Raw genomic sequence first — 25,739 nt, 5'->3', positions numbered from 1 at the left:
CATAAATGGAGCGAGAAAATTTATGTGACAAAATGAAAAAGCAGGTCTAACTGCTGTTGTGTAGTTTTAGTTTGGCCCTAGCAACATATAAGATAGGTATGAATCCCTTTTTATGTGCTCTGTCCATTTATGTGCGCATTAGGACACTCCGTATTATGTGCTGTGATAATCAAATCGCTTTTTAAATCTATACTAATCAATATTTTTATATTGACAATGGGTCAAACGACTCTAAGGGTTTTTTCAGCTCTTTTGTTTTGGTTTTACAAACCGCAACTTTAATATTTTGGTTCAGTCTCACTGCTCTCATCAACTGCTGTTTCCAGAAGCAGCAGCCAGCAGGCCAACTGTACATTACTTGCTCAGCACCAAACAGCACTGAGACAAAGTTCAACATGTGGAGGATTTAGAAGCTAAAGACAGAAATAGAGATATTTTTCTTTAGAGTTGTTTGAGACAAAACAAAGTAAAAAAAAAAAGGCCAGAAGCATGTCTCCAAATGAATGCTGAAGTCGCTAACATGTTAGCCAACACTGTTTACTAACATTTATAGCCATGTCAACTTCATTAGGTGATAATACGTCTATTTTGTGTTCTACTGCCCCCAAGTGACAAAAAATTATTAAACGGTTTTCAATATCTTTAAATTCATTTTCTTGCATAAAATAAGTGTAGAACATAGTGGTCTTTATATGGCATTCACTTAGATGCAGTTGGCGAAAAACATAAAAAAAAATAACTCCAAAGCTGGAAGATACAACACACAGCTCAACTGTATTATGACATGGTAATACAGCGTCACATAAACACAACTGCAAAACAACAAGTCATACACAATAGTGTATAGTGTATAATCTATGAAAATGACAGATGCATCCATCCACACACACACACACACACACACACACACACACACACACACACACACACACACATATATAGAAACACAGGTGTACCTACAGTGAACATGACGAAAAAGTTAAGCTGTGTCTGTGCGGCAAGTGCAGCAGGGTGGAAAAATACAGTAATTTACAAAACTGACCACAAACTGACCACAAACAAACAAAGTGTGTCTATTACGGTCAGAGCTCACACACCATTAGAGCTGAACGTCGAGCCTGGACTCTCACTGCACTGGGCCAGATGGATATATTACTGCTAACCGTCACTAATTAGATTTTCTCCACTGGCTGAAAATCCCCCTCGATTTTCGATGTGTGGGAGTTGGCGTTTGGCAACACTGGAAACATTTATCCACATTGGAGTTGATTAAATGTTCCTTCGCCATGACAAGCATTTATCTTTGAATGAGGAGGTGAGGGGTATGCACTGGTTTGATTCGGGTTGCTTTTTCTTGTGCATTTCTTGTGACAAACAGGTTAACAAGTCAAAATTTCAAAGTCGACAGTCAAATTTGCTAGAAGCTGACTTTTCCACATGTCTCTCTCAGTTCATCGAGGTTCTTTCCAATTACGAACACTCCTTCATCTTAATCAGATAACACTTCATGCAAAGAGCTAAAAGAGGTGAGAGGGGCAGATACGGGTCATCTGGCATTAAATCTCTCCAAATATTTTGAATGTTTAGCTTGAGCTTTGCTGAACTGCCAGATGAGTGGGATTTGCAGAACTATTATATTGACAAGTGTGCTGTGCGGGATGCAAATACAGCACAGGCAGAGAGCACAAGAAGGAAAAGTTCCTCAAAGTTACAGATTTAAGAGTATAGTATTGAAGTGTTGAATTGAATTATCTCAGTTTACAAAGAACTGGCTGAGGTAAACTTCCCCTTCCTTGAACTGCGACTGTCCAATCACGGCTTAGCAACAATAACTGCCAGACATGTCAAGCTTTGGATTTCTCCACATGTTGAAGCAGCATGAGGGGGCTGTAGTAAGTATGATACTCTGTTTCTTAAAAGTTTGGATGGTGCAGTCTTCCTCCAAAACAAGCAAAAGTGTAAAAAATTATTCAAAAGTGTGTTTGGCTGCTTTCATGTTAGCTGCTAAAGTTAGCATGTGTACCTCACTAGTGGGTTACAAGCTTGAACTGTTTTAAAATACAAATAAGTATGTAAACTAAGCAGCTAAACAGTGTTATGTTTGAATGAAATAACAGTATTATTTTACCTTTTTCCTCATCTTTACATGGGTCAGCTGGTTAGTATGTTTACTGTCCTGGACCTGTTAGCTTTAGCCGCAGGCTTTTAGCATTATATCAAGTATGTAGCCGCCAAATGCATGTTTAAGACGCCTTTTTACAACACTGTTGTTTCAAAAAGAGTCAGCTGGGAACACTCACAAGTCAGCTCTAATCTGAGGAGTTTACAACCAACTCTGGAGCCAATGTTAGCCTAATTAGATAAAATAGCTACAGCTGATAAAATCTGCCAGTAACAGTTGTCTCTTCAGGTGGCATAATCGACTGTGTGAAATACAGAATTTCCAGTGGGAAATCTGCCGTCATCATCATTATGAACTGCATATGTGCCGTGCCAGAATGGGACGCTTGACAGGCGTAGTATCACTAATTAAGGGGAAGGTGCTTAGCAAACAGTTAAATGGCAAAATAGAGCTGGTTTGACACATGGTTGTTGGAGGTGAAAGGTCAAAAATGTCAGACTGACCTTCAGGGAGGAGCCTCGGGGGCTGACACACTTGAAGGGTTTATCCTCCCCATCCATAGTGTCCTCCACCTTCTGTCTCTTCTCGGCTGCCTCTGCTCTCCTCCTTTCGATCTCCTCCTTCATCTTCCTCTTCTCCTCCTGAGAAAGAGAGACGCACTTAAAGTTAAGGAAGTTCAGCAGATGCACTTTTGAGCACAACATTCGAAAGAAATAAAGTAGCAATCCTCAAGATCCTTGTCATTTCTAAAAAATATATTTTACAGGATATTTGGTGTTGACAGGAAAATTTCCTGTCAATATAACAGGAGCATATGTAGGTGGCGCTCTGTTCTTTGTCTGTCCAGCCATGCCGGATATTGCTGCTCATGCTAACGGCGTACTTCTCATCTATTTACTCTAAACAAACCACTGTTGCTGCTGGAAACCTAAAGCACACTTCCTGTGCACTAGAGGATCTTGCCTGGGAATGAACTAACAGACCCAGTGTTTGCAGCAAAGAATGTTTCCTTTTTCAAGAACTGGGTATAACTCAAATTACTTTCCTATGACACAGAATAATAAAAGAGAACTGTACTTATATTATCATAGGTTATGTGAAACTGCACCAGCCAACAGAAAACCAACATGCGGGCAACCCAGACAATAGATATGTGCCACTCTTCTAATTGATTTACTTACTTTATCCAATGAAGCAGGTCAGAAACAAATTCAATTACTCTGAACAAATTCTTATTTACAGTGATAGCCTGCCTGAGGAAAAAAAGCCATTTTGGAAAGCTTGAGACATGCAGATTATCAAGAGTTTTTTTTTTTAAACAATTAATGTATGAACCATTTGTACGGTATTAAGAGGAGGGCTGGTGCTTGGCAGTATATCATGCCTCTCCAGCAGCCTTGTCTTGGTTAATTAGTCTCTCTGTATCTCTGGGCCATCTTTTAATTACAAACCAAAAGGCCTCATTAACATCACACAAGAGGAGAAGAACAGGGGCAGATAGCGAGAGACGGGCCGCCACATTCAGAGCCAAGATCAACAAAGAAGACCAGTCTGGGTAATAGTGAGAATAGCTGGGCCTCAGAGTGAGCGGCTGAAAGGGAAAAAGAATGACGTTGTGTGGTTGAGCACAGATGTGAGCACACGCTGGGGGAGGTTATCACGTTTGAGATACATGAGGATGAGGTTGTTATAAGGGGAGGAAAAAAGGACTGACATATGTGAGCTATGAGTGGGGACGCAAATAGGTTGAGTCATGATAGCGGTGAAGTATGGAGAGATAACGTCACTGCAGCACTAGATTGAGTGTGATGTATGAGTTTCGACACACACAGGTATAAAGGCTAAGTCAACATGAAGGTGGTGTGAAAAAAACAATGAGAGGATATGGGCTGTGAAATTTGAAGATAATTTGAACATATAACTGGAAGAAAAGATCAAAATAAATCAAGTCATTTATGCTAGGAAACCAGCTTCTTGACTTCTCGTTGCCGTGAGTTTTGACAGTCTGGTTATTTGTCGTCACCACATCTGAACCCATGAATTAAAGTCCCTGAATGTGTGCGCACCAGGTTGCTAGGGATGTTCTAACAGTCTGTAGGGGCTAGTGTTAGCTTCTTTGCTGTGGTGTGCTGGGGAGGTGGCAATGGGACTTGTGGTGCCAACAAGCTGGTGAGGAAAGCCAGCTCTGTGGTGGTGATTGAACTGGACAGTGTGGAGGCAGTGACAGAGAAGAGGATGAGAGGGAGGCTGAAGGCCATCATGGACAACCCCTCTCATCCTTTCTTTGCCAGGCCGAGGTGGCTCTGCAGACTCATCCAGCCACATGCCTCAAAGCGCTAAGGAGGCTGATTCATGCCATCAGCCATGAGACTCCACAACGCCACAGCTCCTGGATGCATCAGAACCATATACCACTCACATTTTAACTGTCATCAACACAGATCTATTTTATTATATCTATTATTCTAGATTTATCTTATCTCTCTGTTTATTTATGGTGTATAGGTATTTATGGAAATGTCTTTCTTTGATGTTACTACATTCCCTTGTGCTGCTGTGTCAAATTGAATTTCCCCTGTGGGCGATCAGTTCGGCTAAATCTTATCATCTTATGAAAGAGAGCCAGATAACATTAGCCAGACCTACTTCTTTCTAATGTAGGATGGCCACAGCACTGAGTGTGTAGGAGCTGCCAATGACTCAGCAGATGTTGAAATAACATCAATAAAAAGTACTGTCTGGTGGGAATCAGTGCTTATAGTAGCAAGTGTCTGGGTGGAAGCTGGTTAGCTTAGCTTGTTAGCTTTCATTTTCTGAGTGACAGCACAGTGAAGTGTTGAATTGTGGTAAGGGTGCAGATGTCTCAAACTGCTAACGGCAGATAACCAGTGCTATGTCATGTTTCAGTCAGTTGCACATTACAGAAGTTGACATCATGTGTCATAGCTCTTAAATGCCAGTCAACTGCTGCCAAAGGAAACACACACACAGAGGCTTGGATGCTTTTTTCACAGATATATCCTTAAACTGTTGAAAAATGAAAATATGCACACTCGCAGCTCGTTGCAGTATTAGATATTCCTAAACAAAACATGAGAAAAATTTCAAGAGCAGCACTGATCAAACCGTATCCATAAAATGACTCAAAAATGACAAAAAAAAAAATCATCAAAACATGCCTCTCTTTTCCCTACCTCCTCTTTGGCTTTCCTCTCTGCCTCTTCCTGCTTCTTCTGCCTCTCTTCCTCCTCCAGCACCTTCCTTCTCTCCTCCCTCTTCCTCTTCAGCTCCTCCAGCTCGGCTTCGGCCTCCTGCTGCTTCTGCCTCATCCTCTCAAACTCCTCACTCTCTGCGTCGTCGCGGCGGCGCTTTAGCTCCTCCAGCTTGCGCTCTGCCTCTAGGCGGGCAGCGTCGTCCTGGTCGTCACCCGCGGACACCTCGGGGGAACGCACACTGCCGCGACTGGGACAGATGCACAAAACCACAGGTCAGTGCACAGACGCAGATCACAACAAAAACAAGCAGGAAACGAAGCTGGTTGACATACAGGTTAACACCAGACATTTGATACAAACTGAATATTTAAAGATGCACTTGAAGGATTTGGATGAGCAAACACACACAGACAATGCATGTGTCCCCATACAAATATCAACAATCACCATTGCAAAGATAAGGTTACAGCTCAGCTGAAGTCTCATTTGGTGCTTCAAGCTGGGGATTTACTTTAGGTGATGCAAGTCAAAAACACACACTACTCTGCCACGGCTGAATGCTGAACAAAAACAGCTTGTTTGCTTGAAAATCCTATTCACGCTATTCAGTTATTTTGCAGATGCCTTAGCCAATACCCGGGAGACAAACAATAAATGTCAGTCAGTAATATCAGTCTGACATTGCAGGCTGCAAGAAGTCCCTGTCTGATTGCATTGCCCCAGTTCAGCATATGCAAAGACTGAGGAGTCTTGAAACAAATATGAAGACTCCTACATGATTTTTAAAATAAGATACAGTCTGCAGTAGTATAATTCAGTAAATTTAGCATCCTTTAAAATGTAATACATTTGTTTTGATATTATGTGAAATCATAGTGGGATTTTTTTAATCCCTTGAATATGTCTTTCCTTTGCACTTCTGGGCATCTTATTTTGGAAAGTAACCGTGATCTTTGTTAGGTAACTTGATCTTTTTAGCTGACCTTTGTGTAAAGAATATTAGGTTACTGCAGTGTTTTTCCACAACTGGTTGAGAGTAGAGTGGCACTGCTATATCAGCTTACTGCTGAAATCAGCTTTATAAAGCAATATCACTATTTATCTATTCTCTACTATTTTTTACGGCCAGTATTGGGGTGATTGAATAATTGGGATTTCCGTGTGTCACTTGTGACTGTTAAAATTAGTTTCAAAATTTCAGAATAAATATGGTAGGTATTAGAGCTGAGACGATAAGAATGGATTGACAGCAAAATTATTGGCAGGTATTTTGATTATCAATTAATCATTTCAATTATTTTTCAAGCTAAACAATATAATAATAATAATAATAATAATAAAAAAGCCAAAGTAAACAGCAGAGTAATTGATAATGAAAATAACGCTGGTTACAGCCCTAGTGGGTATGTTTGATGTCTTGAAATTCAAGGACCCCTGTATAATTAATATCAGCCTACTGGGAAAATAATGAAAAATGCAGGAGACTAAATATTGGATATTTGTTTTGGCCTAAAACATTGATATTGGTGCTAATGATTCTGTTTGAGAGAAAGACATAATTTGGATATTTGTCCACTACTACAAAGACTAATGACATTATTTTGATTTTCCAAACATTTTCTTTACTAAATGGCAGCAAATTGTCACACGAATCATAGAAATTTGGCTTTGGGGAAAACAGAGTTCCTTGAATAGTTCATAAGACTATCGTCAAGTTTGGCCTGAGAGTGAGAACCAGGCAGTGACTTTGCTTGTGTTGTTGTGTCTGTGTACCTGAGGGTCCTCTCAGGTTTCCTGTGTTGTTTGGGAGCCGCCTCCTCATGAAACCCTCCGTTCTGCTTCCTCTGCTCCTCCCTCTCCTCCCTGGCCCCGCCTCTCTCATCCACCTGCACAGAAACAACCGCCCGGACAGTGAGCAAACATGCAATTGGTGGGTAGGCTGAATGGACGGGATCGAGTATGTGACATCACGGGATGTCACATGAGAAAGAGAGCAAACCCAAAACAAAACAACACAGAACATCACATCAAACAGTGTCCACTCAAGAATTACTGCTGACAGAGGATTATCTAACATGTGATCAACCTGGGAGTGTCTCCAGCTGTGTATTTTCTACTTCTCACTGTTAACATCATCAAAAACATAATTTAAGTTTTAGAAATTATTATTATTATGCGTGTCACACTTTTTTTTAAAAAAAAACATACATTATGCACCTGTAGCACAGATCATATGCATGTCTTGCTGATGATGCTGTCTATGCATCTTTAATATTGCATAGGTTGATTTTGGTGGACCTTTTAAGCACACATGCTTTTATTAAAACACGTTGGCTCAAAAACTGAGAAACATATTCACTATTATTACTGAGGTAATAACTGATAAGAAATGTCTTTATCTTAACAGAGAAAGTGCTATGGAGCATGAATTGTCTTTGAGCACTGTTGTTTACACCATCAAGGGCATACTGAAACTGTGAACAGCTCTGGTCAAAAGAGGTCTGACACACCCACACTGAGTACAAATGAAAACATTTAGTCCATAAGGGTCCTTACTTTATGTAAGAGGACACTCACTACACAAGAATTCAGGTGGAAAGTGCTCACTTGAGTATTTAAAACTGTTCAGATGCTTGTTTGGAGTTTAAAAACAATGACCAACTGCACATATAAAAAAGTGTACTGATGAAAACAAGTCAGCCATCAGCCCACTGACTATACATTTTGCATTTCCAAAGCAATAGAACAATCCTCAGTTCACTGCTTACTTCTTTTTGTTTATAATAATATATATGTATATCGAGTATGGTCTAAAACATTTGACTGTAAGCGTCCACATGATATGATGGCTCAGTGATCTCCCCATTATGTCCCCTTGCAGTAAAGATACTGATCGTATTAAATCAAACTATGTTTCTCTGCTATAGTCAGTTTTTGGAGTGGAGTCAGTTTAATGTGAAGTGTTGCTGCTCTCATAGCTGAGGTGGAAGACGTGCAGAAAAATAAAACACTGTGACCACTCTGTGGAGCATAGCATTAACCTTATTAAAAAATCAGACCACATTGCTACAACCACACCTCATAAAACGTTGGCTCAGTTACCACCAGTTTGCAAATGGTGCAAACCACACTGTGACGACACGAGGTGTCTGGGTAATTTCAGCGTCTGGCTCCGGCATAAATCACGAACTCAACAAGATAGCCTTATTAAGAGAATTTTTTGTGGGTTAGTTTTTACATATCTCATCAAGACAGTGAAGTTACCCAGAGAGATTTTCTGTGCTGTGCATTACACCTCTACTGAAATTCTTACCACATGAATGATACCTCATAATCCTCTGAGTGCAGTATCTCAGATACTTCATTGTCCTCTTCATTTATGAGTGTCATAGGCTTGTTCTCTGATGAATTATCTACATTATCATCCTCAGGTATCTCTTCAGCCTCCCCTGATTCTACTGCATCCTCCTCAGCCTCTGAATTTGCTGACTTGGCCTGATTTGAACTCTCACTGACTACTGAATGTGTTTCTTCTTCAGCAAGCTCCTACGGAAAAGGATTACAGCGGTTCTTTGAAGTAGAGACCAGGGATCAGCTCAACAATGTGCATCACAAAGTCAATAAATCAATGACCATACCTTGTTTTGAGTTTTAGGCTCTTCAGTTGATTCCTACAAAAACAAGCATCACATTCGCAGGGTCTGTGAGCTACAAAAACACAACAAACTGCTAAAGTAAATGGACAATAATGAACAGATGACTCACCTCTTCTCTCAAGTAAGACCTTCTTGGTTTGTCCTCCTCCACCTCCACTTTCTGCTCCTCCTCCTCCTCCTCCTCCTCATCTACACCCTCCTCTGCTTCCTCTCCACCGTCAGGAGCAGCCTCCTCTTCCTCTCTCGGCTCCTCTCGCTCCGTCTCCTCTCTCCTTGAGCTGTACGTGAATGTCTTCTCCTCTTCTTCCTCATTATCACGGTAACGACCCCTACGCCAAGAGGAGGGCCTCTCCTCTTCCTCGTTGTTTTTCTCCGTGGCGACGCTGCCGTTGTCCTCTGTCGCGGTGGGGTCCGGCTGCCTCTGTCTCTCCAGCGCCTCTTTCATGCGTCTCTGCCGTCTCTCCTCGCGTTTGGCCATGCGGTCCAGCAGGGCTTGGTCATCTTCGTCTCCAACGCCTCCATAAGAGCTGCTCACAGACACTGTCTCTGTCACACTAGGAGGAGAGAGAGGAGACAAACATTTCACTGTGTGGTAATGAGGAGGAAGCGTTGAGGTCAGAGCAACAGACGTCAGCTGTTAAAGTGGATGCATAATATTATCTCCTGTTACCCTTAAGATGCCCTTGAGCAAGGCCCCTAACCTCTAACTGTTTCATAGTTGTTTACAGGCAAATAGCAGAGATATGAATAATTGAGCATATGCACGGTGCTTTGAAAAGATAAAAGCAGATGCCCAGAAAGGTTTCTTGAAATTCTTGTGAAGTTCTCTTGGATTCCAGGTGTGTATCTATACACTCACTCAGATGGCAGCTACCTATCAACTTTGATGTAAATAAACAAAATGTAGTGGACAAACTGTTCAACTGACTGACTCAAACTCAAATTCTGACCTAAAAGTCTGGCAAACATTATCCTTGTATCTACACAATCAACAATGGCTAGTCAGCGCTAGATCCTGCCTCAGCATCCTCCTGCACAATCCCCTTGTTGTTCGAGCGGCCCAGGATGTATCTCTGAGCTCATAGAGGGGAAACATTCATGACCACAAAGCATCGTCTGTGTTGGTAGATGTCAGAGCAACCCACCACCACTTCCACTGTTGCCAAGACGATTGATCTCATAGTCTCAAAATGCATAGAGATGGATATTTAGCTCCTTTGTTCCTATGGCAGTTTCTCTGATGGATAGCCATGAGATCATATGTTGGTCGTCATAATGACAGCAGGGACTTGGTAGGGAATGGGGTTCACTTCTTTCATTTGTAAATGCATTTCACCAAGCAAAAAAAATGTTTGATCATTCAACACCTTCAACACAACATTATAACTGGACACAGATCTGTCAAGCTTTGTATTTCTCCACGTTAATGCCATGTTCATGGGACTGCAGTAAGAGTGATACTCAGCATCTAGAGTTAAGTGCAGTCTGTTTTGTGTTTTTCTTTTACCTCTCCAAGTGTAAGTGTTTGTCTGCTCTAGCAATTGTTAGCATGTCTGGCTAAGTAGCTTACTATATAAAGTAGTAACCAAGTGCTACCAGCCAACTTTACCCATGATAGCATAACATTTGCCATCACATCAGCTAGTCCTTGTTGTAAAAGCCTATTCTCTTATTCTCTTAACATTAAAAGTGCTTACATACTTTTAAAAAAAATTTGATTATGTATGTAAGATAAGCAGCTAGACGGGGTTATGAGCCAACAAAATAATAGTCTGATTTAGTCTTTTAGCACGTTGTCGTGTGTAGCCATTAAATGCATATTCATGACCCTTTTTGCAGGGTTTTCCTTTTAGAATGAGTAAACCGGAAACCAACAGCTGATAAAATTACACAGAAACTGTTGTCATTTTAGATGGAAAAATCAGCAGTTGTTAGCCAAAAATGAGAAAGCTGCTTCTGTCTACTGAATTTAAGGACACATTGTTTCAAACATTATCAAGAATTGATGAGGTAAGGGCCCTTTGACAGTAATAAAAAAAAATTGGGAGCCAAGCAGTTGGCTGCTGACTACATATTTATCACAGACAGAGCTTGTGTTGCTACTGTGTGTCACCTGTGGCTGTTGGTCATGACCAAACTGTCTGGCTGTCCGCTGGGCTCCTCGCTGTCCCTGCTCCTCAGCCTCTCCTGCCGTGCCCTGCGCCTCCTCTCGCGGGCCGCCTCTTCTTCATCATCATCATTCCTCGCCAACCTGAGGGAGACAAAAGAAGAGAGAGAGAGAGTCAGGAGACAAAGAGAGACATTTTCTTTTTTTTTCAACCTCTTCTTTCAACTTTTCATCTGCTTCTTCCCTTCCTCCATTTAGTTTCACAGTTAAAAACTTCAAAGTGAACGATTCTTTAAATTGGACTGTAATCACCACAGTGACCAAACCTGCTGGATTTGTCCAGAGTTTTTTCTTCTCTCCTATCAAGCTGACCTGTCAGCTGTGCAACAAGTAATACTTCTTATCATGGCAGCAGTTTTCACGAGCTGATAAAACTCAGTCTGGAGCCCCGGCTTGGCTGAGGATTAGAGAGAGGGAGAGAAACACTGTTTCTGGCCCACAGTTTATACTGGTCTGCTTTGTGTTGAAACAGATCAAACTGGGAAGGTGTGTGTGTATAAGTGTGTTTGTGTGCTGCAAAACAACCACAAAGTTTATATTTCTACAAGGAATTTAATATGACATAAAATCTAGAAATCACATTTTTGTGATTGTGTTAAACTGGAGTTAAACAATCTCTTGTGTCAAAACTACTTAGCAGTATTTTCTGCTGACGTATGTGGAGCAAGCTCATTTTAAAGATACTGCTTCTCCTTTTCATAAAACTGTAGAGCTCAGTTTTGCTGAGACACCCATTTCAACACTAGTTTCACCTTTGAAATATGAAGCTACAAAGGGTTAGCATGGTTAAGCACAAAGACTGGAACCAGGGGGAAACAGCTAGCTAAGAGAAGAATCTACCTACCAACACCTCTGAAGCTAACTAATTAACACAGTATGTAACACAGTAACACAGCCCAAATATTTACTACTGGAAATCATCAGCCTAGCTGTTTCCCTTTATTAACTTCTTATGCTAAGCTAAGCTAACCAGCTGCTGGCTGTAGGTGTATACTTAATGGACAGACCGAATGGTATCAATCTTCTCATGTAGGTCTCAGCAAGAAAGCAAAAAACAAAACAACAAACATATTTTCCAAAAGGTTGAACTATTCCTTAAAGAGACAAAAATATTCAGCAGAATTTTATACTATAAGACATGGAGGGAGCCTGGTTTTAAAGATGCCACTTCTTGAATGCTACTTCTTGTTTTAATAAAATTCTCACAATCTAAGAATGTTTGTAAATAATTAGTAGGAAAGCACACCCATAAATATTTCAATAATGTTAAACATAGCTTCTGGTGGTGCCTCTTGAATTTTCTGTTCACCTTTGGTGGTTCATTTGTATTATTCCTATGCATGACTGATCAAGCATACAGTAGATAAAGCAAGGTCATGCCAGGTCTAAAAAAAATCATGGGTTAACATCTGTTTTTTTGCATTAGATATTTCTTCTTTCTCCACTCATCATCTTGCCTTAACAGAGCAAAATTCAAAGCAGTCATGCAGTGGATTATGCATGTCTCTAATAAATGCGGTGGATTATGTAGAGGGTGTGGCTGCGTGCAATAGTCAACACAACTCCATTGTTACCAATTTAGTTGGCTAGCGAGCTACTGTATATTTATGTGCTTAAATTTGATTAAACACAGCATGTTCAGGCCTTTCTCTGGGGCTGGTCCAAAGTCATTCTGGAAAAGGCAGGAAATCTAGCTGAAGTAGAAGGAGACAGGTTGAGGGAAAGAGGCAACACCCAAAAAAGTTAAGTGTATTTGATACTGAACTACACATAAAAACATCATAAACTGTTGGTTTGGATGGTTAGGATGTCGGTGCCACCTGAGACAGTTTTCCTTCTCTTCTGAAGTATCAAATCAGTTTGTGAACTGCTGTGTATCTGGCCACCTGACATCTATGAACTCAGCTCCATGCTTGATCTGTGTTGCCCTGACTGACCTTTACACTCCCACTGCTACCCACATGCCTAGCTACCTAACATCACAGCGCAGCCTTTGAGGTCAGGCAGTGAAGCATGCTATTGCATGTTAATTGCAACATGTGTGGTTAGCCGAGCTAAAGCAGCTTGGGTTTATGTGAGGTTTTACAGCTTGTGAACAACAGTTCTCTTCTTCCTTTACTTCCCCTACGCCGTTCCCCTCCATTTCCCTCTTTCTCTCAGATGAGGAATGTTGTCATAACAGAACAGATGAATCTGTTAACGCCCAAGCTGGACCTATGGGACGATGACATCAGTGACGTCAGGCAATGCTTTACACATGTGCATGAGTATGTGCTTAGCTCAGTTAATTCTGAATCTCTGAGCATTCAAAACTGGTCAGATCCAGATGGAAGTCAGACTCTTTTCAGCTTTAAAGCTAGCATGTATGACGTTTACTAAATGCCAGCCGCTGTTACCATGGTGATATATATGCTAAAATGTAGCACGACATTTAGCATTATATATCTGAAACTACCTACAGTATCTACAGTTTGCTAACATTAGCTAATGTGAGCCAGTTAAACCAATCAAAAATGTAGCCTAAAACCCCCTGTGTGTTACTGAACTGGGCAAGTGTGTGTTTTACTGCTTATTCAACTTTTTATTAGTAAGAGCAAGAATGTTTTATTTCTTCTTTCAGAAAGTGAGATAGTCTCGTGTTAAATAAATAGTTTTCTTCATAAATCTTTGTTTTCAGTTTTATTCATATTCCATCACCTTCAATTGAGCTCCCCTGCAGTAGAAAGAACATTAACCCTTATTTAAAATGTCAGAGTGATATGTTGTTTCTGCAAGCAAAAAAAAAAAAAAAAAAAAAAAGTTGCGAAAGAACTGCCTTAAATCCCAAAGGACTGCGCTGTCCCAGAAACAGCACCAAATGTCATGAGAAAGAGAAAACGACAACAGCTAAAAATGGAACAAAAGAGTCCTTGGTGGTGGTGACGATGACAATCTCAGGGTTAAAGATTCCTCAGTAGGAGAGAAGAACAAACTCCTAAAAGCTGAATTAGCATTCCTGTCAATCACAGTCTTGGCTAGCGACGCATACACAACCAAAGCCCTGATTTAATATCCCTCTCCTTACCTAGGCCCCAAACTCTATCAGCATACTGACACAGAAATATGGGGAGAGGTGGACGGGGGGAGGATGGGTGAAGGAAAAAAGGAGAGGAACAGAAAGAGCAAATGAAATGGAGAGTGAGAATAAAGAGGAGAAGTGGGAAATGAAAGACGGGAAAGGAAAGGGCGTGCACGATAATGGAAAAAGGAGTAATCTGCAGATTTTATCACAGACGACATGTTTTCCTGTACAGAATGATGTGTAGCCACAGTTACAAACTGCAGGTATGCGTCTGCCTGTATATAGCATGCAGCAGATGCTCTTTTCGTGGGTGGCCAAATACAGTAAACTTCACACTGCTGACTGACAGCTAATATGGACCCTACACACTTAGTTTTACATGTGGCAGCTGACGCAGCTGAAAAGGAAATTAAAAGTTTTGTTACATATGCGCATAAATTCATCATTTTCTTGAATGTCTCACATGGTGCATAGCACAGAAAAGCTGATTTAAGCAGGATTCTTCATTCACAAAGCAAATGTCTGCGTGGATAGCACAGGCACACAAAACATCGCCATCAGTGAGCCTATTAGGAAGAAATATGTCCAAATATTTTCTTTACGGCAAAATATCTCAGAAATGTCAGTGAAAACAATTTGGGAAAAGCCCATGAGAAAAGACTTCTTCACCCCTCCTCAGTAAGCGAGGGAAGAGAGGGAACGGAGGGAGAAAAAGTAAAAAAGAGGGAAGATGGAAAGAGAGAGAGAGGAAAAACTGCTGTGAACAGAGGAGAGGGGAGACCAGAGAAGGAAGGGATGAAGGGAGAGGGAAAGAGGGTGGGGGCCTGCGCTGTCAGAAATGCTGACCCATTCCCACGCTGGCCTCTCTGGACTATTTCCCTTCCTACTGCCGGCCCAAAGAACCACATCGTACCCCGTCTGTCTCTCCTCCCCACCCTGCTCTCTGCTGGGCTGGCTCCAAGAATGCACAATGTTAACCGTGACAGAATTCCCCTAGACTGCATGTATTCTCACTCACAGATGAATGGGGCAGTATGGCATGCATATTAAAAATAAATCTCAAATTCACAACTGTATGAGTAAAATCAGGCTTTCAACAATAGCTGGAATCATATCCAAGCTGATGTGCTAAGTGTGAGGTTGGCATACCTGGATCAACCTCTCCCTCCCTTTTCTCTATCTCTCTCTATCCATATCTCTATCTTCCTGTCAGAACCAAGAGGTTTACGATGCAGGACCAGGTCATGTTTGGAACAGTCCATTCATCCAGGGTGGGGATTGTTTAGCATGGCTCATTCACGGAGGATGGGTGTTATTTCCTCAGCCCTTCCTGGTCTCTCAGGCGGAGGGGCCAGCAGAGATGTAGGGAATGATGAAGAGAAAGAGGAGGAAGAGGAGTATGGTGTGGGTGTGTGTGTGTGTGTGGGTGTGGGTGTGTGTGTGTGTGTGTGAGAGAGAGAGAGAGAGGGGGAGAGGAGATGAAACTGAGAAGGACATTTTGGGAAGACAGGAGACAGACAGTGAGGAAAAAGAGGAGAGGGATGTGGAGAATGAGTGGATGAAGAGTAAGTGGAAGAAGAAGATCAAAACGGAAGGAGCAGGGAAAAGGTTACAGGAAGGAAAAGGTAAAAATAGAAAAGGAAAGGAAAGTAAGAGGAGAAAAAACAGGAGCAGGGTTAGAAGAAGGAAGGGTTGAAAATAGTGGGAGAACATTAAGAAAAGGACGAGGCAGAGGAGCGTTGAAGAAGAAAGACAGTGATCCCCAGGGGAGGAGGAGGAGGAGAGGGAAGATGGGATGCATAAAGAATGAGAGAAGATGGTATATGACAGAAGAAAACAGGCAGAAATCAAAAATAAATACTTCCTAAAAGAGACATCAAAGAAGAAATGCGAATCAAAGCCTTAATATTAAGGAATAATTCAAAATTTTGGGAAATATGCTTATTCGCTTTCTTGCAGAGTGGTAGATGAGAAGGCTGATGCCGCTCTCATTTCTGCATAATAAACATGAAGCTACAGTCAGTCAGTTAGCTTAGCTCAGCACAAAGACTGTGAACAGAGGGGAAAAGCTAGCCTGTCTTGTTTGTTTACCAGTACAAAAAGTGTAAAAACAACAAGTTGAATCAAAGTGGTATGAAAGTTCTCATCTAATGATCACCACAGTGCTTGTACAGAATACAGTAAAGTATGGGACAATGAACTGCTCAGCTCCAGCTGCATTCAGCAGGCTATGCGTACTATCACTGTTACAAAACACTATCTTTAACTGTAGCAAATAGCCTTTGGTCACTGAATTGACTGGGAAAATTCCACATCCTTGTGCTCTCTTCGGAAAAAAAGGATGAAAAAAAAAAAGCAGTCGAGACATTCCTGTGTCTGTGTTCAAGTGAACAGAAATGGACTATAGCATTGATCAACAGCATGGATAGGGGAATTGAAGAACACAAGTGTGAGAAAACTTAGCAGAGCAGAAAATTGTGTGCGTGTGTGTCTGTGTGTTTCTTTACCGAGTAAACTAGAAGGGTATTGAGGCCCACTGTGCACCTCTATGTCAATAATAATTTTCTTACAACTATAACTGAGGCTGATGTAAGACAGAGCAGTGAATATTCGACTCTAAACACACACACACACACACACACACACACACACACACACACACACACACACACACACACACACACACACACACACACACACACACACACACACTTACTTTAATGGAGCTTGTCAAGCCTTCATCACCTGATGCTGATCCAGACACACATGAACACTAAAGCGAACACCCACATGCTTAACTGCATGCATGCACTCATCCTAACCCCTATGCACATGCATAGCACAGACAGGCATGAGCACAACTGCACAGACTACAACACACACACACACACGCACACACACACAAGCACACACGCTCTCACTCTCTCACACAGACACGCTTTCACACAGACAACCTCAGTGTCCCAGCATGTAGGAAACAGCTCATGGAGACCTGGCCAGTAAACACTTATAATAGCCAGGAATTTGGCATTCCTACAGCCGTTATTATATGGCCCCACTCTCTCCCTGCGCTCTCCATCTTCTCACAGTGTGCTCAGTGATGGTTGAATGGAAGCAGGCCAATGAGACAACATGTGGTTTCGACTAGTCTGACCAAGAGGGGCATGTAAATATTGATTGTTTCAATATATTGGCAGAAATGGAAACAATGTAGAGATGTAATCTTTTATCAATAACAGGAGCGGCGCGTCGCCTGCCAGCTGACATTATTGCTGCTTGGAACCAAATAAACAGTCATGGACAAACTCCCGCCGAGCTGAAAACGTAAATGTGGAAGAGGATTACAGCTCTTACTCTTTTTCACTCTCTTTTACTTCATTTCTCTTTTATTCAGTCAGTCAGTCTTCCTCTCTTGTCTCCGTCAGTCCTCTTAGTCTACTTTTTTCTGCCAAATTCCATCTTCTCTGTGTAACGTAAACACTCCAAAACTGCATAAATAATTCTAGCCGTGGGGGGTTTATGGGGTTTGTATGCCATGAAATGTAACAACGGCATTAACCTTCACTTCAATCAAGCTATTTAGAGTGCATCTGGGGAAATGAGGCATAAAAGTCAAAAAGAGGTAAAACCTAAAGGATGCCAAGTAGGAGAATATTGTGTAACTGTTACAGAAAGTGAAAATGTACAGGATCTTGCCTTTAAATGATTAGCTATGGATGTAGCAATTGGTTATGTGTATAAGTAGGTCGTTCATATTTTGTTTACCAAACTTCCAGGAAGTATTGGTCTAACCCATACTCTATACTCTAAGGATATATCAGCTGATATTAGTTTGTTATTATAAAAATAAACCATAAACACTTTCTAAAAGAAATGCTTAAATTTGGTTCACTAATTTGTGAAAGGTGTTGCTCTTAGTGACAGACCAACAGAGAATTTCAACCTGTTCTGCTGAAACCCTCAGCTCTACGCAGCATTTTTTTTTAGCTCGCTGTTTTGGTTTGTTGACTCGCAAACGCTGCTTTCACCAACCTCGTTTCCAGCCACACCAGGGGCTGTTTTCAGCTAAAAACCTCTGATAAACCAACTGCACTCTTCCTGCTTGGTACCAAACAACAGGCAGACGAAGTTAGCGACTAGCTGGAGGACATCGCATAGCTTTTACAAGCTAAAGAGCCAGATATTTTCTCTAGAGTTGGTGGGGACCAAAACAGTACTAAAGGGAGAGTGAATATTGGATTGTTGGATGTCCCATGAAACTACTCCAAATGAAAGATAATGATGTATATATTTATATAAACATACACACATATAGATGTTTTGGTCGGACTCTATTCACAATCTCTCATTCTACCTATCATTCTTAGCTAAAGTTCAGTTTGTGAGTAAAAAGATAACATTCTGGAAATAGATGTGTAATAAACATCATCCATACAGCACACACAAGCTGACAGCCACTTTATTTTCAATGTGTGGAAAAAAACTTAACCCTGAATGTTATTGTTCAGTGAATGTCCATTATTGTAGACATTTTCCTTCATGCAAGAGATGCTGTTTTACCTTGAGCAAAGGGCCACGTTCATCAGTAAGGTAAATGCGACTCACGTATTCTTTGTGTCATAAAAAAGAATTATCAGAGAGAAACATCTATGTATTCAGCAGTGGTCAGACCTATGTCGGCTTGTTTTTCATCAGTGATGGAGTAACTGGCTCTAATAAAGCACTTCTCACAGATACATCAAAAAGGTAAGTGACCTTGGCTAGTATCTGCATCCACATCAACCTCATCCTTAATTGCACTGGCTACAGCACAGATGGAGAGACTTTTGTGAAAAGGCCCTATAAAATGCCTCCTTGGCAAGCTATGTATCAACCTCCCACAATAAACCCCCCTTTTTACTATTTTTGATTACTGCACTTGGCATGTTACCACTCAATCAATTTACTGAAATGAACTTAAGTTTAATCAATTTCTTCCACGGAATCAAAGGGGGATCACAAGGCCACAGTATCTGGAAGAGAAAATTGGAAAGAGGGAGGGAGGGCATGATTGAACATTCCCACTTAAAGGTCATCTCATTGCTTATCAGATTTCTTATCAAACTTTTTTTCTTCTAGCCTGGGCTGGGGAAGCCAATATTTGCTGAGCGATGCCTTTAAAGACCTAGAGGTGGGTCTAAGCTATTAAAGCTGGCTCCCTCTTGTTCCAACTTGGCATGGACATCAGAGGCGGTGCGCTGTGCATTGACAACCAGAGCTACATTACACAACACAGACTGCTCCCTCAGGTTCACACAACCTCCAGTAGTGAGATCTTAAATGACAGCAACGTCGTCCCCTCTGGACGGCAGGGCCTCTGTGGTTCCAACTACAAATTAAGCTTTTGTGGAGGACTGACTTTTTAAACACTTTCTGCTTTGCAAGAGAATTAGTGGGAAAATCGTGGAGTGCTAATCTGCACATGAATGAAAAGTAACCAAATGGGTCTTACCGTTCAGCCTCCAGGCGCATCTCCTCCCGTTTCTGCCTCCGCAGCTCCCGGCGACGCTCAAAGTCCATTTCCTCCATGATTGTGCCCTGTGGGATGACATCATTGAACACAGACTTGTTAATTTACTCAATTTCAGGAAAGCACAAAGTCTTGAGAAGGCAGAAATGCTGGTTCACCAGTCAAATAAATTGTAAGTTTTCTGATATCTGGTTATTGAAATACCAAATTTCCTGCACTGGGTTAAAAGTGCCTTCACGTGCACAGGTGATTCACAGGAAATGAGGCATGCATGCAATCCAAGATTGTCATTTGTCTTTCATCTCATTAATTTTACTTGTTTACTTCACCGTTTACTGTTTGCTGTCTTTACACCATATGCTAGCCGCATTAAGGTTTACCTTTAATGCAAACAGAACATCCTTCAGATTAAAAGTTGATGAAACACAGTGTGACTTTTATTCTGAAGTCACAATGATTAGCACTAACAGTGATCATTCATCAAGAACAAAAAAACCCCCAAAAAAACAGGAGGTAATTTTTGGCATGTTTTCATTCCTTTTTTAATTTCTGTACGGGACAAGAATAGAAGTTGTAGTGTCTGCTGGCATATTAAACAAAATATTTAACTTAACTGTTACCACCTTTAACCACCAGCACAGTCCTCAGTTAGGTGACAACAGCCTGGCTTGAATCTATGCCCATAAACTTTGTTGGAAAACAGATGAAAGAAAGAAGAGCAGAGACAAAAAGAGAACGAGAAAGGAGAAGCCAAGACAGGATGTTAACTCAATCAGTTACAAGCAAGTCTCACTAAAAATACCCCGCTAGGGTACGTGACTGGCTGTGCTTTGAGGACAGAGACCACCCAGGAGCTGCTGAGCCTCCCATCATACCTCTACGATCCCCGCTAAACCACCAGCAACATCTACTGTACACTGAAGCTGAGCAAACAGACACAAGCTGAGCAGTGGAGGGTAAAAGACAAAGGTGTGTGACAGCTTGCAGAATAAAAGCACTGCACTGAATACAGTCATAAATCAATACTATATATACTTTATTGTGATAGAACAGAAGTAGGAAAGCAACAAGTGAGGCAGAAAACAAGATGCTTTAAAGTGCTGTGGGACAAATCTGGAGAAACAAAGAAGTAACTGTGACTGTCATACCTTGAGTCAAACAATGTCTTTTCCTTCACACCATACCAGCTTCTCACAATGACTTCTCCACACAGAGACACAATGCAACTAGTAATAGTCTCCCACAGTCCAGCCTCAGCTGACAGAAAAGGCAAATGCCTGTTCCTTCCCCTCCCTGCTAGTCGTCCCTCCCTCCATCCCTCAGTGACCTCCTTCCTTCTTTCCCCCAGTCTTACCCCGTAACTCCCTCCCTCCTCCGTCCTGTCTCTCTTTCTCTCCCTATCTCTACCACTAACTTTTCCTGTGTTGTTTACTGACATGTCAGAGCTTGGCAAAACTCTGTGCTAGGACATGACTCGACTCTTGAGCCCAGCTTCCTGTGTGTCAAACGCTTGTTTTCTGCTTTTCCCCCCATCTGCAGGAGGGGATGAAGGAGGGCCTCTTTATGCATAGACATCTGTATACAAGTATGCATTGCACACATGCATGAAAGTGCAACATTACAGCATTTGTGTGCATGCATTCACACTAATAAACATACTACTGAGCACATACAGATGTCTACATGGGCAGGAAACACACACAGGAGAGAAGTGCTAAAAGAAACCAAGGGATCCTTTTAACCCTCACCCTCCCCACTGCATCTGCACCCCACCCACCCCATCCCCCGTGTGCTTGTACAGTAAACACAGCCTTGCCTCCCCCTGCTATTATACTGTAAAAGAGAGAGAGATATATTTTCGATGCACGCTTAGTGTAATTTCTGAAATTTGGGCGGGCTATTCATACAACCGTAATTAAGATAAAATGAGAGCAATAACTAAAACCGACAAGGCCTCCAAACATGACCAATCTAATCACATACTTCCGAGAACCAGCAACGCCAAGGGAGAGTAATGCATGCATGGCAGCATATAAATTTGGAGTTATTGTTGCAAATAATGCATGATTTATGCAGCTGAAAGGACTGCGTTTTCATTTAGTGTTCAATTCTGTACAAAAATTAGTTATAGATCATTTCAAAGATGTGTTTAAAAGATGATTTACTCCTAGAAAGTCTTCACAAGGTAAATTAAAATAAAAGCACGTTTGTCAACGAGGTGATCATAAAGTGGATCATATACACAAGATTTTACTTGAATAATAACCCTGAAATAATTATGTTTTTAAACTGATTTATTATGTATGAAAAGAGTTGTTCATTAAGTGCAGGACTGACTGCAGCATAGTCCCATTGTCTTGTCTCCACATGGGGCAACATCACGTAGAACAGCAGTCGAAAAGCCCTTCAGTACGACGTAGAAATGTAATTGTTGTGTACATCACTGATGGGACCACCCACACTTTGCAAAAGCTAACACAGGCAGAACAAGAGAAAGACAGCATTCCATGAAGCTGAGTAACCTGAAGTCACAAGTTTGTGACATTTTCAGAGTTTTTACAAGTTCAGCCTGTCTTCTATAAAATGTCTTCTTCCTTCCTTCCCTGCATCTGTCCATTTTATTCTACCATTTATCTCTGCCAGTCCACCTCCCTTCTTCTCTGTCTGTCTCTTTTTTTAGTCTCCTCCCCTTCTTTCTCTTCCCTGTCTGCCCCATCCTTCTACAATGGCTATAATGACACATTTACCAGTCAAATTACTACCTGTCGAGACTGCCAGACCCTGGCACAGAACCCAGTGTCTAAGTGCCAGCCTCTTAAAAAGCCTTAAAGCCAAGCTGATATTATCCTGACAGCCACTGGGATTACACCACCTTATAATGCCTCTATCTTCCCACGAAGGCTTGAGTTAAAAGCAGCAAAACAATGGGCCCTTAACAGCCAAATGAGGGACAGAGTAGATCAAGCAAAAGTCTTGGACTAGGGCTGAAGTATAAGTATGAGCTAGCAGTGTATCTATTTTTGGCTTTGGTGAAATGTTCCAAACGCTGGCTTAGCATTTTGAGAGAAGAGAAGACTGCAGCTTTTTGGTTAGATTTGTTTCTGTGATGCTCTGAGCAACTATCCCCTAACAACTTTTAGACAAACACATTAATCTCCACATTATGGCTATGGAGCTATGCGAGGAATGCTCCTATTTAACCTCTGATTTTAGCAGAGGGGACTTGAAAGAGCCTCCAAATTACTCACTCACATGCCAGTTAAAAACAACTCCTTCTCTCGGATCTTGTGCGTGCAGTGACTGTTTTGGTTGTTGAGTAAAGGGAATTAATGTGAGGATAAACAAGTAAAAACTGGCTTGGCACAAGTTATGTGCTTGCCAGCTGTGATGCTGGCAAATAAAGGAACAATGGCGACTTGTTACAGCTGGCGGTTTCAAGGCTGAAACAGTCACAAGTCACATACAGTTTTAGGTTTTAGAAAGTGACCTTTATGGCGTTAAGAAAGAACAAAAAAAAAAAAATTGTCCTTAACGGTAACACGACCTGCTACATAGCTAAATCAAACATGTTGGAACACAACTTACTTTTATAAGATAACCCTTTATCAGCTAGCTATGTAAATAAATTATTGTCAATAGTTACCATGCTAGCAGCCCTGTGAGCCTAGGCACACCACTGCTTTAAGCTAAATGCTAAAGTTATCATGATAACATGCTGAAAATGACAATGCTAACATACAAACTAACATTTAGCAGGTATGATGTTCACCATGCTCCCTAGTTTATTTTGGAATGCTAACATTTGCTAATTAGCACTGAAGAGGTACAGCTGAGGCTAATGTCTTTAATTTTCCATTTTTTTTTTTTTAAATTTTTTATAAAAACCTTTGGTTTAAAAAGTGAAAGAGTACCCTACCCTAAAAAGAAACTGTGCGTTATGATTTAGCGTTTAGTTTACAAAGCGACACTTTCACGATACAGAGACTGTTGCTGGTTTCCATAGAAACACACTGTTGTCTGGAGCTGAGAGGAGGTCACAGCTGTGCAGGTGTCCAGGTGAAGAGAGGTATCCCAGTAATCTGGAATGTGAAAGCAACACCGGCACAAAGCCTGGTCTTTCTAGCTTTTGCATCAATGGAAGAAAATATTTTGCCCATCTGCTACAGTGGTTGGTATTTTGGAGAACTCTTGAGCCACTCCTACGCTTTTACTAGAGCAATTTGGTCTATTCAAAGTATCAACTACCTTAGGAGACAGGATGACACACAAGATAGATGTGATAGTGAAATATGTTCTGACTACTGCAAAACGATACCCAATTATATAATACAAAATAATGTCAAATATCATTGAGAAGATACAGAATAGGCTATATATAAAAGATGACTGTGAGCTTGTGAAAAGAAAGTTTTCACAAGCTGCAGGATTTCAGTATTTTGGCATCAGCTGTCTTCACCAATCAACATGTAGTCAGCCAGACTAAAAATTCTAGGCTGAAAATACAATTGTCTCCACATTCTGACAAATTTGAGGCTTTTATTCTGACAGTAGGATTGCCTCTCTTCAAATTCTGTCAAGGGTCTGCCAGACTAACTTACTACATGTGATTCACCAGTCCTTTACAACAGAAATGATTGCAACAAAGCCTCTTCCACTGTCTCTGCTAATGGTCACCTTAACTTAAAGGCACCGCAGAGTTTTCTTGGAAACAAAGTTGTGTTTTTACGTTTGGTGCTTCTCACAAAATGCATCTGTGTATCATTGAGGCCTGACAACCGTGTTGAATGAATTTCCTTCCTGAAAAACAGCCACTTTTTTGTATTGTTTGTATCCATGTTTGCTAGCTAGCAGTCCTCTTCCTCCCTGACTTTTTGCTGCTGTATTGGTAGACACAGCAAAGCAGCATGAAAACTGTAGATAGGAACATGTTCAGTTACACCTGTCTGCTCATGCCTGTACTCCATGAATGTATTTTAAAAAAGCTGGATAGAAGAGCTGGTCAGTTAGCCTTGCTGCCAATTAGCCCCAGCAGCTAACCATTGCAATACAACAACAAAAAAAGTTTTTACTCATTGCAATATGATTTTTTTTAAACCCACAAGCATTTAATATTTCTATAAATGAGATTTAATCTACGCTATGTCCTTTTTAAATGTTAAAACTATGGGGCTTCAGGCAGGAGTGAGAGAGAGAGAGACAGAGAGAGAGAGAGCTATTAATTGCACTCAACCACGTCACTAAAGTATCCATATTGGGAGAGACTGTGAGTATGTAGGAGTTAACTGACACAGTGGGAATTTAACTGCTAACCCTGAAATGCTCCTCCATTTGCATGTTACTGTAGGACAACCTACAGCAAGTTGTCCATTTATGGGAGTACTGGATGCTAACTTCACATGAACACACTGTACACACACCAAATGAGAGTTAAAGGAGACTAGAGGGGGGAAAAAACAGATAGAGACAGAAGTCTTTTGGTTCAGACTAAGCTAAGATAAACTAAACTAAGATATATGGGCAATGTAAGGTATTCTGGCATAGTAAGAATGATCATTATATGATTATTTTATCGCACAGATAAACCTTCTGCAGTAAAATGGGGAAGAGGAGAGAAATAAAGAGAGAGAGATACTGCATGCCTGTAGGTAGCGCACACTAACAGCTGTTTTGGCTGAGGCTCAGGGGACAGTTTGAGTTGGGTAAACCTAACGTTTTCTGCAGGGGTAAGGAGTCTCCTGAGAGTAGTCTGACAGGGCGGTTAAAATATGTTCAGCCTGTGTGTGAGGGTGTGTGCATCATTATAAATAGTATTTAACAAACAAGATTTACATTTGTAAATGTGTATTTATGTAAATGTGTGTGTGGTAAGCGTCTTTAGATGTGTAGAGAGGAGGTACTTTACGAATGATTGCAAGCTTTTCTGTGCGTTAGAATAAGAGTACAGGTTTGTACAACTGTAATACTGCAAATATGTGAGGCCACTGCTAGTGCTGTATGTGCGTGTTTATG

General features: G+C 41.2%; 1 protein-coding gene across 6 annotated transcripts in view; it reads right to left on the bottom strand.

Annotated features, from left to right (window-relative positions):
- Window positions 1-25,739, bottom strand: part of LOC111224737 (non-muscle caldesmon-like) — a 55,588-nt gene that overhangs the window by 9,855 nt on the left and 19,994 nt on the right. For 3 of the 6 annotated variants that reach the window (XR_002665237.1, XM_022749351.1, XM_022749355.1), the window contains exons 2-8: window positions 19,713-19,798; window positions 11,107-11,244; window positions 9,103-9,547; window positions 8,976-9,008; window positions 7,111-7,223; window positions 5,317-5,584; window positions 2,626-2,763 (exon numbers count right to left, since the gene is read on the bottom strand). Coding sequence is in view for 5 of the 6 variants with exons in the window: in XM_022749351.1 (XP_022605072.1) it covers window positions 2,626-2,763; window positions 5,317-5,584; window positions 7,111-7,223; window positions 8,976-9,008; window positions 9,103-9,547; window positions 11,107-11,244; window positions 19,713-19,789 (1,212 nt within the window). In the remaining variant the exon portion in view is untranslated. Of the gene's footprint in view, window positions 1-2,625; window positions 2,764-5,316; window positions 5,585-7,110; window positions 7,224-8,975; window positions 9,009-9,102; window positions 9,548-11,106; window positions 11,245-19,712; window positions 19,799-20,344; window positions 20,418-20,878; window positions 20,976-25,739 lie in introns of those variants that run through there. The other 3 variants (XM_022749353.1, XM_022749354.1, XM_022749352.1) reach the window with 3 other exon arrangements.

Source organism: Seriola dumerili, unplaced genomic scaffold (genome assembly GCF_002260705.1).
Source record: "Seriola dumerili isolate Sdu_G_001 unplaced genomic scaffold, Sdu_1.0 BDQW01000138.1, whole genome shotgun sequence".
Taxonomy (NCBI): Eukaryota; Metazoa; Chordata; class Actinopteri; order Carangiformes; family Carangidae; genus Seriola; species Seriola dumerili.
Note: the sequence above shows the minus strand (reverse complement) of the source record. Positions and strands in the feature narration are given on the sequence as shown.